Below are 14,015 nucleotides of genomic sequence, written 5' to 3' on the forward strand. Positions count from 1 at the left end.
AAGCAGTATGTAAACATTATTAAAGTGACTTGTGTTCCATTATTAAAGTGACCAGTGATTACATTTCAATATATATAGGGCAGCAGCCTCTAAGGTGCAGGGTTGAGTAACCGGGTGGTAGCCGGCTAGTGATGACTATTTAACAGTCTGATGGCCTTGAGAAATAAGCTGTTTTTCAGTCTCTCGGTCCAAGCTTTGATGCACCTGTACTGACCTTGCTTCTGGATGGTAGCAGGGTGAACAGGCTGTGGCTCGGCTGGTTGATGTCCTTGATGATATTTTTGCCATCCTGAGACATCGGGTGCTGTAGGTGCCCTGGAGGGCAGGCAGTGTGCCCCCGGTGATGCGTTGGGCAGACCACACCACCCTCTGGAGAGCCCTGCGGTTGCGGGCAGTGCAGGTGTTGTACCAGTGATACAGCCCGACAGGATGCTCTCAATTGTGCATCTGTAAAAGTTTGTGAGGGTCTTAGGGGCCAAGCCGAATTTCTTCAGCCTGCTGAGGCGCCTTCTTCACCACACTGTCTGTATGGGTGGACCATTTCAGATCGTCTGTGATGTGTACGCCGAGGAACTTGAAGAATTTCACCTTCTCCACTGCGGTCCCGTCGATGTGGATAGGGGCGTGCTCTCTCTGTTACTTCCTGAAGTCCACCTTCAGCTCCTTTGTTTTGTTGATGTTGAAGGAGAGGTTATTTTCCTGGCATCACCTCCTCCCTGTAGGCTGTCGTCGTTGTTGGTAATCAGGCCTACAACTGTTGTGTCATCTGCAAACTTGATGATTGAGTTGGAGGCACGCGTGGCCACGCAGTCATGGGTGAACAGGGAGTACAGGAGGGGGCTGAGCATGCACCCTTGTGGGTCCCCTGTGTTGAGGATCAGCAAAGTGGAGGGGTTGTTTCCTACCTTCACCACCTGGGGGCGGCCCGTCAGGAAGTCCAGGACCCAGTTGCACAGGGCGGGGTTCAGACCCATTGCCCCGAGCTTAATGATGAGCTTGGAGGGTACTATGGTGTTGAAGGCTGAGATATAGTCAATGAACAGCATTCTTACATACTGTAGGTATTCCTCTTGTCCAGATGGGATAGGGCTGTGTGCAGTGCGATGGAGATTGCATCGTCTGTGGATTTATTGGGGCGGTAGGCAGATTGAAGTGGGTCGAGGGTGTCAGGTAAGGTAGAGGTGATATAAACCTTAACTAGCCTCTCAAAGCACTTCCTGATGACAGAAGTGACTGCTATGGGGCGATAATCATTTAGTTCAGTTACCTTTGCTTTCTTTGGTACAAGAACAATGGTGGACATCTTGAAGCAAGTGGGGACAGCAGACTGTGATAGGGAGAGATTGAATATGTCCATAAACACTCCAGCCAGCTGGTCTGCGCATGCTCTGAGGACGCGGCTAGGGATTCCGTCTGCGAGGGTTAACACGTTTAAATGTCTTACTCACGTCGGCCACGGAGAACGAGAGCCCACAGTCCTTGGGAGAGGGCCGAGTCGGAGGCACTGGGTTCAGGTGATGCCAATTTAGCAATTTTGTTCCTAGATTTAGCACCTTTTCAGACTACCCTGGCAACATTTTTTTCAAACAGCACCTAGCAACAAATTTAGCTACTTTTAAAAATGTATTTGGAACTTTTAGCAACTTTTGAAAAGTGACTCAAACGCTAAAATGCACACATTTTCCCTCTAAATGACACAAAAAATATTTTTTTTCTGTCACACACTCAGTCACAACACACGTGCCTGGCTGCAAAAGTGCATTGTGAGTGATGTCAGCAGCAGGCGCTCAGCTCGTGCACAGGCAGCAGCAGGCCAGCAGCAATTTCAGCAAATTGCAAATCAGTAGCACGGGTTCGACATGCCAAACCCAATGAATATAGTTGGTCATGAATGTTTGATCTTGAACAGAACTTACAACATCAATCAACATGTTTCAATCAAAATTGTACAGCCAGAAGTACAGAAAAGAGTCTGTACCTGAACAAATGTCAAATCATATTTTTTGCAGAGATGGCCAGTCAATTTGAGTAACGTTATTGTGTATTCTACATAATGACGCAGTTTTACGTTATCTTGCAATGACATCACAACGTCATTTCGCAACAAATCAACCTGCCTCTAGCAACTTACCCTGAAAATTAGTTGGCAACACTGACTGTGTTATCCTCAAAGTGGGCAAAGAAGGTGTTTAGCTTGTCCGGGAGCAAGACATCAGTGTCCGTGACGTGGCTGGTTTTCCCTTTGTAATCTGTGATTTTCTGTAGACCCTGCCATATACGTCTCGTGTCTGAGTCGTTGAATTGCGTCTCCACTTTGTCTCTGTACTGACGTTTTGCCTGTTTGATTGCCTTACGGAGGGAATAACTACACTGTTTGTATTCAACCATATTCCCAGTCACTTTGCCATGGTTAAATGCAATGGTTCGCACTTTCAGTTTTGCGTCAACGCTGCCATCTATACACGATTTCTGATTTCGGTAGGTTTTAATAGTCACAGTGGGAACAACATCCGCTATACACTTCCTGATGAACTCAGTCACTGTGTCAGTGTATACGTCAATGTTATTCTCAGAGCCTACCCGGAACATATCCCAGTCTGCATGCTCAAAACAATCTTGCAGCATGGATTCTGATTGGTCAGACCATTATTGAATAGACCTTAGCACAGGTACTTCCTGTTTGAGTTTCTGCCTATAGGAAGGAGCAAAATGGAGTCATGATCTGATTTGCCAAAGGGAGGGCGGGGAAGGACCTTGTAGGCATCCGGAAGTTGGAGTAGCAGTGGTCGAGTGTTTTAGCAGAGTGAGTACTACAGTCAATATGTTGATAGAACTTCGGTAGCGTTTTCCTCAAATTTGCTTTGTTAAAATCCATATCTACAATAAATGCGGCCTCAGGATATGTGGTTTCCAGGTTGCACAAAGTCCAGTGTAGTTCCTTGAGGGACATCATGGTATCGGCTTGAGGGGGGATATACAGGTCAATGGAAGGCAGACAGTGGGGGTCAGAAGATGGACACCAGATTGGTGCACATTCAACAAATCTTATCTAACAAAGTGGCTTTTCGTAAAATCCGTAATGATTGATGAATTGTAAGAGGCCCATAATGTGGTTACTAAAGTCGGATATATTTGTCTGTTATCGCTGCATAACATTTTGAAGTCCCGTTTCAGGTTTAGAAGCGGTGACTGCTAAATTGTAACTCCCATTCTTATTAGCTGGTAGCATAGCTAACATAGAGAAATCGGTGGTGGTAGTCAAAGTCATTTTTAAGTAATGCAGTGATTGGTGACGATGACATGAACATGTGTTGGGGTTGACATCCATACAAGCATTATACTCCGATTTTTACCTCAACATAGTGTGAAATAATGTATATAAACAATAACCTAAATGTTGTCTTATTTTGCTGGGGGGCAATCAAGAGATTCAGGATCTTTCCCCCATGGCATCTTTCCCCCACGCATTACCATTTGCATTTCCATTGTTTTGGTCGAGTTCCATTGGCCTCATTACCACATCTATGGTGGTACATGAATATGGTTTAGTACTAAGTAGAGGTCGACCGATTAATTAGAATGGCCTATTAATTAGGGCCGATTTGAAGTTTTCATAACAATTGGAAATCTGACAACGTGTCGCTTGGTTGGGTTGTGTTTTGGAGGACGCACGGCTCTCGACCTTCGCCTCTCCCGAGTCCGTACGGGAGTTGCAGCGATGAGACAAGACTGTAACTACCAATTGAATACCACGGAATTGGGGAGAAAAAGGGGGATTTTTTTATTTTTATACAAGTTGTACATTTAATCTATATAAAGATTATACTATTATGCACGCAATTGCCCCGACTGCTGATCTTGCTGTAACAAGGTTACAGTACAATTTTTGCAGCTGTGCAGGAAACCCTAACTGATTTAAAACTCATGCTTAATACGGGCAAAACTAAATAAATGTTGTTTTCAAGTTCTCATAAGATTGTCTCAGATGGATTACATCTTCACGTATCGGATGGTTCTATAATCTAATGAGTCTCTGTATACAAATACCTTGGTATTTGGATTGACAATGATTTATCGTTTAAAACAACATACGAATGAGCTTGTTAAGAAACTAAGATTTAAAGTGGGATTTTTTACAGAAATATATCTTGTCTCTCTCTAGTCAGCAGGAAGCAGATTGTGCAGTAAACCTTTCTACCTGTTCTTGATTTTGGTGATACTATTTATCAAAGTGCAACTGCCTCTACTCTTAAACTGCTGGATCCCGTTTTTTCAATAGCGCTTTTCGTTTTATCACAGGAGTTTTATTACTCATCACTATATTCTTTACCAAAAGGTTGGCTGGACCTCTTTAAAGTCACATCATTACACTCTTCTTCTTTTTTTACAAAGCCCTACTCCACAAGCTTCCGACTTAACTTCACTATTAAGATTTAAAATGACAAGTTATCAAACCTGTTCACAATAGTTGGTTAACTCTGGAGACTCCTTTGGTGTCTTCAAAGGTAGCTAAATCGGCCTTTAGTTTTTATGCTCCGTATGTTTGGAATAATCACGAAAAACAGTACACATAGAGGCCTTAGTGTCCCTGTGGCAGTTTAGAGAGTGGACAGAGGAATTTTATAATGAAGAATTTGTTTGTTTTAGGTGATAGTGTTTTGTGTATTTTGTGTACATTTATGTTTGTCTGTGCAATATTTTACTTGTTTTAGATTGTTTTACTTCTATGAAATTGTATATGCAGGACTCCCATGAAAAAGAAACACTGGTCTCAATGGTGACTCCCTGCTAAAATAAAGATAAAATAAATATATATTTTTTTAAACTCTGACTGGTACCGGGCCTATCCACAAGGTGTTCTTGGAAAGACTCATAAGAATATAGGCCTAATGATCAATTGCACATGAGGGGGTACAATGTGATTGGGGCTACATTAACCAAAGAAGTTTGAAAACCATTGACCTAAAGCATAATCATGTACCTAGGGCCCTGAGTTTTTACTGACCACATGAGCTGACCAGAAATAACTCAGGGCCCTGACAACTAACAAGCAATCAATTACAACAATCAAGGAATTTTTGGTCATTTCCAATGATGAAATGCCACCAAGATTGATAGGCTAAGCGATAGGAAATCAGATCTCTTCCTGAGAGTCTAGAGGAAGTCTTGAGGAATGAAGAAGTGACTTACTGTCTTTCTGGCCCACAGTGCCGGAAGCGGACCCCCCAGCAGAGGTTCGTCCCACAGGGCCAGGGGAGTGCTTTGGGCCCCTGCCAGGGATCTTCAGTCCACTGGACTTCAGCATGTTCATCATGTACAGGGAGAAGTGCAGGGATTAAGGCTTTCGGTTTGAGGCACTAGAAGTCGGAATGGTGGCAATACCTCTCCATTTTAGCTGTGGAGATGAGTGGAGGCATCAAAATGTCTTAGTGATGATGATAGCTTCATCTGTCTGTATATAGGAGGTTGCTTTTTTTTCACCTTTATTTAACCAGGTAGGCTAGTTGAGAACAAGTTCTCATTTGCAACTGCGACCTGGCCAAGATAAAGCCAAGCAGTGCGACACAAACAACAACAACAGAGTTACACATGGAATAAAAAAACATACAGTCAATAATACAGTAGAGGAAAAAAGTAGATATACAGTGTGTGCAAATGAGGTAAGATAGGGATGTAAGGCAATAAATAGGCCATAGTGGCAAAATAATTACAATTTAGCAATTAAACACTGGAGTGATAGATGTGCAGAAGATGAATGTGCAAGTAGAGATACTGGGGTGCAAAGGAGCAAAAAAATAAATAACAGTATGGGGATGAGGTAGTTGGATGGGCTATTTACAGATGGGCTATGTACAGGTGCAGTGATCTGTGAGCTGCTCTGACAGCTGGTGCTTAATGTTAGTGAGGGAGATATGGGTCTCCAGCTTCAGTGATTTTTGCAATTGGCAGCAGAGAACTGGAAGGAATGGCGGCCGAAGGAGGAATTGGCTTTGGGGGTGACCGGTGAAATATACCTTCTGGAGCACGTGCTACGGGTGGGTGCTGCTATGGTGACCAGTGAGCTGAGATAAGGCAGGGCTTTACCTAGCAAAGACTTATAGATGACCTGGAGCCAGTGGGTTTGGCGACGAATATGAAGCGAGTGCCAGCCAACGAGAGCATACAGGTCGCAGTGGTGGGTAGTATATGGAGCTTTGGTGACAAAACGGATGGCACTGTGGTAGACTGCATCCAATTTGCCGAGTAGAGTGTTGGAGGCTATTTTGTAAATGACATCGCCGAAGTCAAGGATAGTCAGTTTTACGAGGGTATGTTTGGCAGCATGAGTGAAGGATGCTTTGTTGCGAAATAGGAAGTCGATTCTAGATTTAATTTTGGATTGGAGATGCTTAATGTGAGTCTGGCAGGAGAGTTTACAGTCTAACCAGACACCTAGGTATTTGTAGTTGTCCACATATTCTAAGTCAGAACCGTCCAGAGTAGTGATGCTGGACAGGCGGGCAGGTGCAGACAGCAATCGGTTGAGGAGCATGCATTTAGTTTTACTTGCATTTAAGAGCAGTTGGAGGCTACGGAAGGAGAGTTGTATGGCATTGAAGCTCGTCTGGAGGTTAGTTAACACAGTGTCCAAAGAAGGGCCAAAAGTATATAGAATGGTGTCGTCTGCGTAAAGGTGGATCAGAGAATTACCAGCAGCAAGAGCGACATCATTGATGTATACAGAGAAAAGAGTCGGCCCGAGAATTGAACCCTGTGGCACACCCATAGAGACTGCTAGAGGTCCGGACAACAGGCCCTCCGATTTGACACACTGAACTCTGTCTGAGAAGTAGTTGTTGAACCAGGCGAGGCAGTCATTTGAGAAACCAAGGCTGTTGAGTCTGCCGATAAGAATGTGGTGATTGACAGAGTCGAAAGCCTTGGCCAGGTCGATGAATACAGCTGCACAGTATTGTCTCTTATCGATGGCGGTTATGATATCGCAAAGGCTTTAACAAATGTTGGTTCCCAGAACATTCTGTGCTAGCTGAGTTTTCTTGTTGAACACTCCAGACCTTTTAAAAAGCAGAGGGTCTATGCCCTTTCGGTGTACAAATCAAGCCATGTCAAGGTGTATCAGGTGTAGCCTGTACTATACTACTGTATACAAATTGAAATAATTGAGTGGTCCCTCTTCAAACAAATAGCCTATCTATAGATCAGAAAACAATATTTGTGATTTGGGTTAATCATCTATGTTGCTGAGTCTACTGGACTTAGTAAGTCCAGTTTATTGTCTCAAGTGTGTTGATGGTGAATAAATACACATGGAGTTAAATGTGTCACAAGGCTAAAATGTGTATTTCAAGAATATTCACTGACAGAAATAAACATATTTGGTATTGTCTTTGGTTATGCATACATTCTAAATGAATAACCTAGGCCTATGTATTAAATAGTGTTGGTTGGTTATTAGACTACTGTAAGTATTAGGGTGGCTATTAGCTAGGCCTTGCTGCAACCTGGACTCAAGGGTCGACATAGCAAACGTAAAGCCCTGGTTGGTTTAAAAGGTGTACTTAATGCAAGCAAGACTCAATATATGTTGTTCTCTAATTTTCGCAATAAAAAAAAACAAAACAGATGAACTACATATTTACTAACTGGATGGTTCCCTCCTCGATTGGGGGCCCGCCTATAAATATCTGGGCATTTAGGTTGACAAAGACTTATGTTTAAAAAAACTTATGGATGAGCTAATTAAAAAGCTATGATTTAAAGTGGGCTTCTTTTTTACAAAAAGATCTTGCCTCTTTCTAAATAGCAGGAAGCAGATTGTACAGTCAACTTTCCTGACAGTTATTGATTATGGTGACACCATTTACCAGATTGCAGCAGCCACTACTCTTAAACCGTTGGATGCCGTCTACTATAGAGCCTTTCACTTTATCAAAGGTGACAGTTTTAATATTCAATACTGAATCCTGTATCAAAAGGTTGGCTGTCCTCATTAAAGTCCTGTAGATCACTTCATTATTCCCTTTTTGTTTACAAAGCTCTACTACACAAGCTTCTAACTTACCTAACTTCGTTGATAACATATAAAAGAATGAGCTACCAAACTGGCTCGCAGGATTGATTAACTCTTGAGGTGCCTCTGGTCTTGACCAATTTTGGTAAATACTCCTTTAGTTTTAATGCCCCCATTGTTGGAGTAACCTACAAAATTCCTTGCATCTCGATTCCCTGGTACCACTAGGGCAGTTTAGGACTATGATATTGAATGAGTTCATTATGCATTGCAGTTGTTTTGATTGATTGTAGTGGTTTATTTGTTGAAATTGTGGTGTTGAGGTTGTGCCTTGTGGTTATTTTCACTCTTCTTGTTTTATTTGAAACTTAATTTATTTTCCTTTTTGTGTGAACAATTTGGTATTCAGGGCACCATTGGTCTCACTTGGGCTACCCTGAATAAATAAAAGTTAATAATAAAAAATAAAAACCTAGACGTTCACGTTATACGCCCATCCATCCTCTCATACTGGCTTAAATGGATACTTCAAGATTTTGGCGATGAGGCCCTTTACCTAATTCCCCAGAGTCAGATGAACGTGTTGATACCATTTTTATGTCTCTGTGTGCAGTTTAAAGGATGTTCCTAACAAGTGCAAGCACAATTGCTAACCACAGTTAGCACAATGACTGGAAGTTTACGGGTATCTGCGCTACCAGTCATTGCGCTAACAGTAGTTAACATCGGCTCAAGAAACTACTAACTTCCTTCATACTTGACACAGAGACATAAAAATGGTATCCACGAGTTAATCTGACTCTGGGGAAAGGCCTCATCGCCAAAATCCTAAAGCATCCTTTTAAGTAACCTTCTGTTTTATGTAACCATACCAAACATAACAAATGATACTAATTTGAGTGTCACAGATTTACATTTACTATGTTACGTCTAGTCATTGAGGCCAGGCTGCTTGCCGAAATACTGAGACCTGATCAGCTGTATTCCCAGTTGCATGCATGGCCTTCAAGACAAATATTTTACATCTCTCCAACTATAATATGTAATTCATGACAACGTTGCATCACTATTCTAGCACCACATCTCGCATTTATGCTGGTTATCGAGATGAGATGTCTGAAGAATGCAATAGTGCTTTCACAGTATCAGCACCATTCAGTTGACTCATGTATCAACATCAATTTGTATGTTGTTTTACGCAATAGGCCAAGGCCTAAATCCTTTTAGAATATTTTCTCAGGGCAGTTTTTATGACAGCTCTGCGAGGGGGCTATATTCTTGACAATGCGAAGTTGCTACATGTAGCCTGCTATATGACAGTGCAGTAGAGCTAGGCTACAATGTTACAATTTGATGCTCTAAACATAGGACCATTGGGCTATTAAATGACACATTGTTGTCTGCTAAGCTTGTTGAATACATTGTTGCTGTTTACACAATTATATTGCTAATTTATATATTTCCGTGACAGGGAAACATAAGGTGCATCCGAGAACATACAACGCAAATGTTTTTCTATTGTTATACCCACTGCAGCGCGGTGTGTATTTCTACTTCAGCTCAACAAATCCCTTAAACGATAAAGATGCAAGAACGAAACGCTTACCTTTTAATTTCCAAATTACGCATGAACGTGTCCAAAAAGCGGCGAACTTGTTTTTTTCCTAGAGGAGAGGGGTCCGCGGATCGGTTGATTTATCAGGTTGCCACTCCCTATACCCCCAAACAGGGATGAACAAAAAATATGGATGCTTAGATGGAGCTGGAAGGGAGAGTGTGGCAGGATGCGAGCCGCAGTAGGCTAAATCAGACGAAGATGCCGTTTTTTTTGAGAATGCGACTTTCAGAAATAAGATTAGATTGTTGCTGTGAAGAAGAGTCAATGTAACTATATGCAAATTCCTCGGTCTCCCTTTTTGTTAGCGGTTTTTGGGGTGCAAAGCAGCATCAGCAACTTCAACCAGCTTCAATCCGCCGTTCAGAACGCTTAAAAACCTTAACCAGTACACACATGTGGCGTATTGAACACAGAGGGATGGGGTTTTCAATGTTTCGCTTGGGGCGCAATGGATGTTCGGTCTCTTTTTTCGCCTCTGTAGAGGATCCACCCCCTTCGCTGGCTCAGCCAAACAAAGAGTTTAGGAAGTGGACGGTATTGCTGTGAAGGCTACAATGCCAACATTTAACCCAACCAAGCTATGAAGACACAATTGTGTTCTCTGGTTTGAAAGGCATTCATAAATAGTTAAATATTTTGTATAAAAATGTAAGGTGCAAGAGAAAGTAGTATACTATAGGAATTTATCCAGATTGTTCACTGGTCCAGCTGTTCAACTGGCTCACAGGAATTAATGTGCATCCGGTGCTGAATCACTGCGAATGAGTTATCCTTCCTGGAAATCCATGGAATGCCCTCGCATCATAAATTAGTTCCCACTTTGCAATAGCCTAGTGCCCCTAATACGACTTACATACAGTTCTCACTTTTTTGCAATGCACACTTTAAAGGATTTTCAAATAAACATACAGAGATAATAAACTGACTATGTAATAACATTGTAATAACACTGACTAATGGTATACTACCATGCAGGCTAAAACCCAATGACTGTATATACACATACTTGTATTAGGAAAACCTTGCCCTTGCCTATATTTTGTCATATTCATGGTAAAAGAAAAAAAACGTTTTCGGAGACATTTCAACAACTCTCAATAACTTACTAATGTAATGTGATTTTGTGTCATAAATTACATGTGCACTGGTCCATCAATATTCAACAATACCCCTTAAAGCACACAACAATCATTCCCTCAGGCATCTTAATGGCTGCCTGTGGCACAACTTTGATAGACTGAGGCAATTTGTCAGTGTCTAATCTTCATAGTGGCCCTGAGTGTCAAGGATGAGGTTAGCCCTATTGCATGCTTATAAAAAAATGCAATTTACAAAGCTGATAGTGCAATTATAGGCCAAAGATCTTGTTGAAGTGATGCCTCATGGTTAGTAATGTTTGGTCTACAAATGAACCTTGGCTTAGCGGTGGTGAATGATGAATGTAGCAGGTCAAACGGGTAGTTCTCCTCAAAATCAAAGTTTATCAGATGTAAATTGAGCTAAATCCATATTCCAATCCATACCATTGATTGTGTAGACCCCCCTATACATGTCTGTGGAAAAATCTAAAGGTCTCAATTCCAAATGAATGAGAATTGGGAAACATTGAAATAATTGCACGCTAGATTACTCTTGCATATGAAAATGTCTGACTAACTTAAACCCCTGTTCTGAGTGAAAACAAATTGACTTATAGCTGATAACCAAAATCATGAATAAAGCTTATGGATAAAAAGATCCAATTACATTTTACCATTGATAAAGCTACATTATTGATAGAAAATATTTTTAAAATGAATAGAACATCCACATTACAAATTTACAAAAGTAGAAAGTGGATAACCTATCCAAAGTTTGGTTGTGGCATAAAGGATTATGTGATATTTCGTCAAATCAGTGGCGGCACCAGGAATTGTTTTGCTTGGTAGTTGCGTAGGGGTGCTTGCCGTCTATGGTGTACACATGAATGTACTAATACATTCTTTCATGGGTGTGTTAGGTCTATTCTTGAGGGTGCGTTAGCACCGGCAAGGCCCTCCCTCTGCTTGAGAGGTTTGAGGCCACAACAGGAAGTGAATTCTTTCTGTATGAGCTGAAGACTTCCAATATGAATGGGTTTCTGTGAATTTGACAGTAATTTACAGGCAGCTAGTGGTAAGTTACTGTATTTCATATTGCAGTACACATACTGTAATATAAATACAGTATCAAAACAAGTACTGTGTAATGACACAGTAAAATAACATTTAGTAAAATACCTTAATTGACTGTATTGTATTGTATTGCTACTGTAATTGTAATGAATTGATGAATGAAATTCATTGAGGGGAGATGGGGTTTGTATTTCACTGTCACGTTCGTCTTCGGGTGAAAGAGAGGACCAAGGCGCAGCGTGATATAAATACATTATGTATTTATTTAAGAAAGACGAAAAACACTAAAACAAACTAAACAAAACAACAAACAGGAAGCTATACAAACAATAAGTGCAGACACTGGCAACTTACACATAGACAATCACCCACAACCTACCTAATGACTATGGCTGCCTAAATATGGCTCCCAATCAGAGACAACGATAGACAGCTGTCTCTAATTGAGAACCAATCTAGGCAACCATAGACTTACATAAACACCTACAATGAACACAACCCCATGAACTCTACAAACACCCCCTAGACAATACAAACACCCTAGACGAGACAAAAACACACAAACATCCCCCATGTCACACCCTGACCTAACTAAAATAATAAAGAAAACAAAGATAACTAAGGCCAGGGCGTGACATTCACAGTATTTTACTGTAATTACATGGAGTTGGTGCAAGCAAGTTGGCTGCTAGGTACTGTGTTTACACATTGCATATCATGAGAATAGCACTGGAGGGATTAGCAGCTGTTTTACAGTCTCCTGACCAATTGTGCTATTATTTATTTATTTTCGCAGATCTTAACTTTTTTTGTACATAATGTTTCCGCCATCGTTTCCTATGACTGAAAAGTGCTTCTGGACATCAGAACACTGATCACTAACCTCAATTTGGATAAGGATTTCTAATTCAATGAGTCGGTGGCGAAGGACATACTGTTCATCCCGGACCAGGCCCAAATCCCCAGAACTCGAAAAAGGAAGAGGCAGCTTTATAGAGGCCGGTGTGCGGGATAACAGACGAGACAACGTTGGCGAGTGGATAGACCACCTCTGTCCTCCGTTCTATTGGCTAAAGTGCAATCACTGGAAAATAAACTGGACAAGCTCCGTTCAAGAATATCCCATCAACGTGATCTGAAGAACTGTAATATCCTATGTTTCTCCAAGTTGTGGCTGAACAAGGACATAGAAAATATAAATCTAGCTGAATTTTCTATACATCGGCCGGACAGAACGAAAGTGTTGAGTAAACTCAAGGGGTGGTGTGTCATTTTGTTAACAGCTTGTGCGCAATCTCTAATATTAAGAAAGTCTCAAGGTTCTGCTCGCCTGAGTTAAAGTACCTCATGATAAGCTGTAGAACATACAGAACAACATTTACCAAGGGTTTTCATCTATATTTTTCGTAGCTGTCTATTTACCACCACAAACCAATGCTGGCACTAAGACCGCACTCAACGAGCTGTATAGGGCCATAAACAAACAAGAAAATTCTCACGCAGAGTTGGCTTTTCTGGTGTCCAGTGATTTTAATGCAGGAAAACTGAAATCCTCTACCAGAATGTCACCTGTGCAACTAGATGCAAAAAAATTCTACATCACCTTTACCACAATAGTCAACGGCTTCATTAAGCCGTTGACTATTGTGCATTGACGATGTCGTCCCTACAGTGACCGTACTTATTTCCCAACCAGAAGCCATGGCATACATGCAACATCCACACTGACCTAAAGGCTAGAGCTGCTGCTTTCATGGAGCGGGACACAAATCCGGACTCTTATAAGAAATTTCCTACGCCCTCCGACGATCCATCAAACAGTCAAAGCGTCGAAACGGGACTAAGATTGTGTCCTACTGCGCTGGCTCTGACGCTCATTGGATGTGGCAGGGCTTGCAAACTATCATGGATTATAAAGGGAAACTCAGCCGCGAGCTGCCCAGTGACGTGAGCCTACCAGAGGATCTAAATGCCTTCTATGCTCACTACGAGGCAAGCAACTCTGAACCATGCATGAAAGAACCAGCTGTTACTGATGACTGTGTGATCATGCTCTCCATAGCCGATATGAGTAAAACCTTTGAACAAGTTAACATTCACAAGGCCGCAGGGCCAGACGGATTACCAAGACGTGTACTCAAAGCATGCACTGACCAACTGGCAAGTGTCTTCACTGACATTTTCAACCTCTCCTCACCTACGTGAGAATACTGTTCATTGACTATAGCTCAGC

The 14,015-nt window shown here is 41.7% G+C and overlaps 1 protein-coding gene across 1 annotated transcript in view; it reads right to left on the reverse strand.

The window, feature by feature from the left end:
• clip2 (CAP-GLY domain containing linker protein 2) overlaps positions 1-10,028 on the reverse strand; it is a 66,921-nt gene extending 56,893 nt beyond the window's left edge. The window contains exons 1-2 of the mRNA XM_039005217.1: positions 9,618-10,028; positions 5,191-5,395 (exon numbers count right to left, since the gene is read on the reverse strand). Of these exons, the coding sequence (XP_038861145.1) occupies positions 5,191-5,314 (124 nt within the window). The 5' untranslated portion in view covers positions 5,315-5,395; positions 9,618-10,028. The remainder of the gene's footprint in view (positions 1-5,190; positions 5,396-9,617) is intronic.
• Positions 10,029-14,015: the final 3,987 nt, after the last annotated feature.

This window comes from Salvelinus namaycush, chromosome 12 (assembly GCF_016432855.1).
Source record: "Salvelinus namaycush isolate Seneca chromosome 12, SaNama_1.0, whole genome shotgun sequence".
Taxonomy (NCBI): Eukaryota; Metazoa; Chordata; class Actinopteri; order Salmoniformes; family Salmonidae; genus Salvelinus; species Salvelinus namaycush.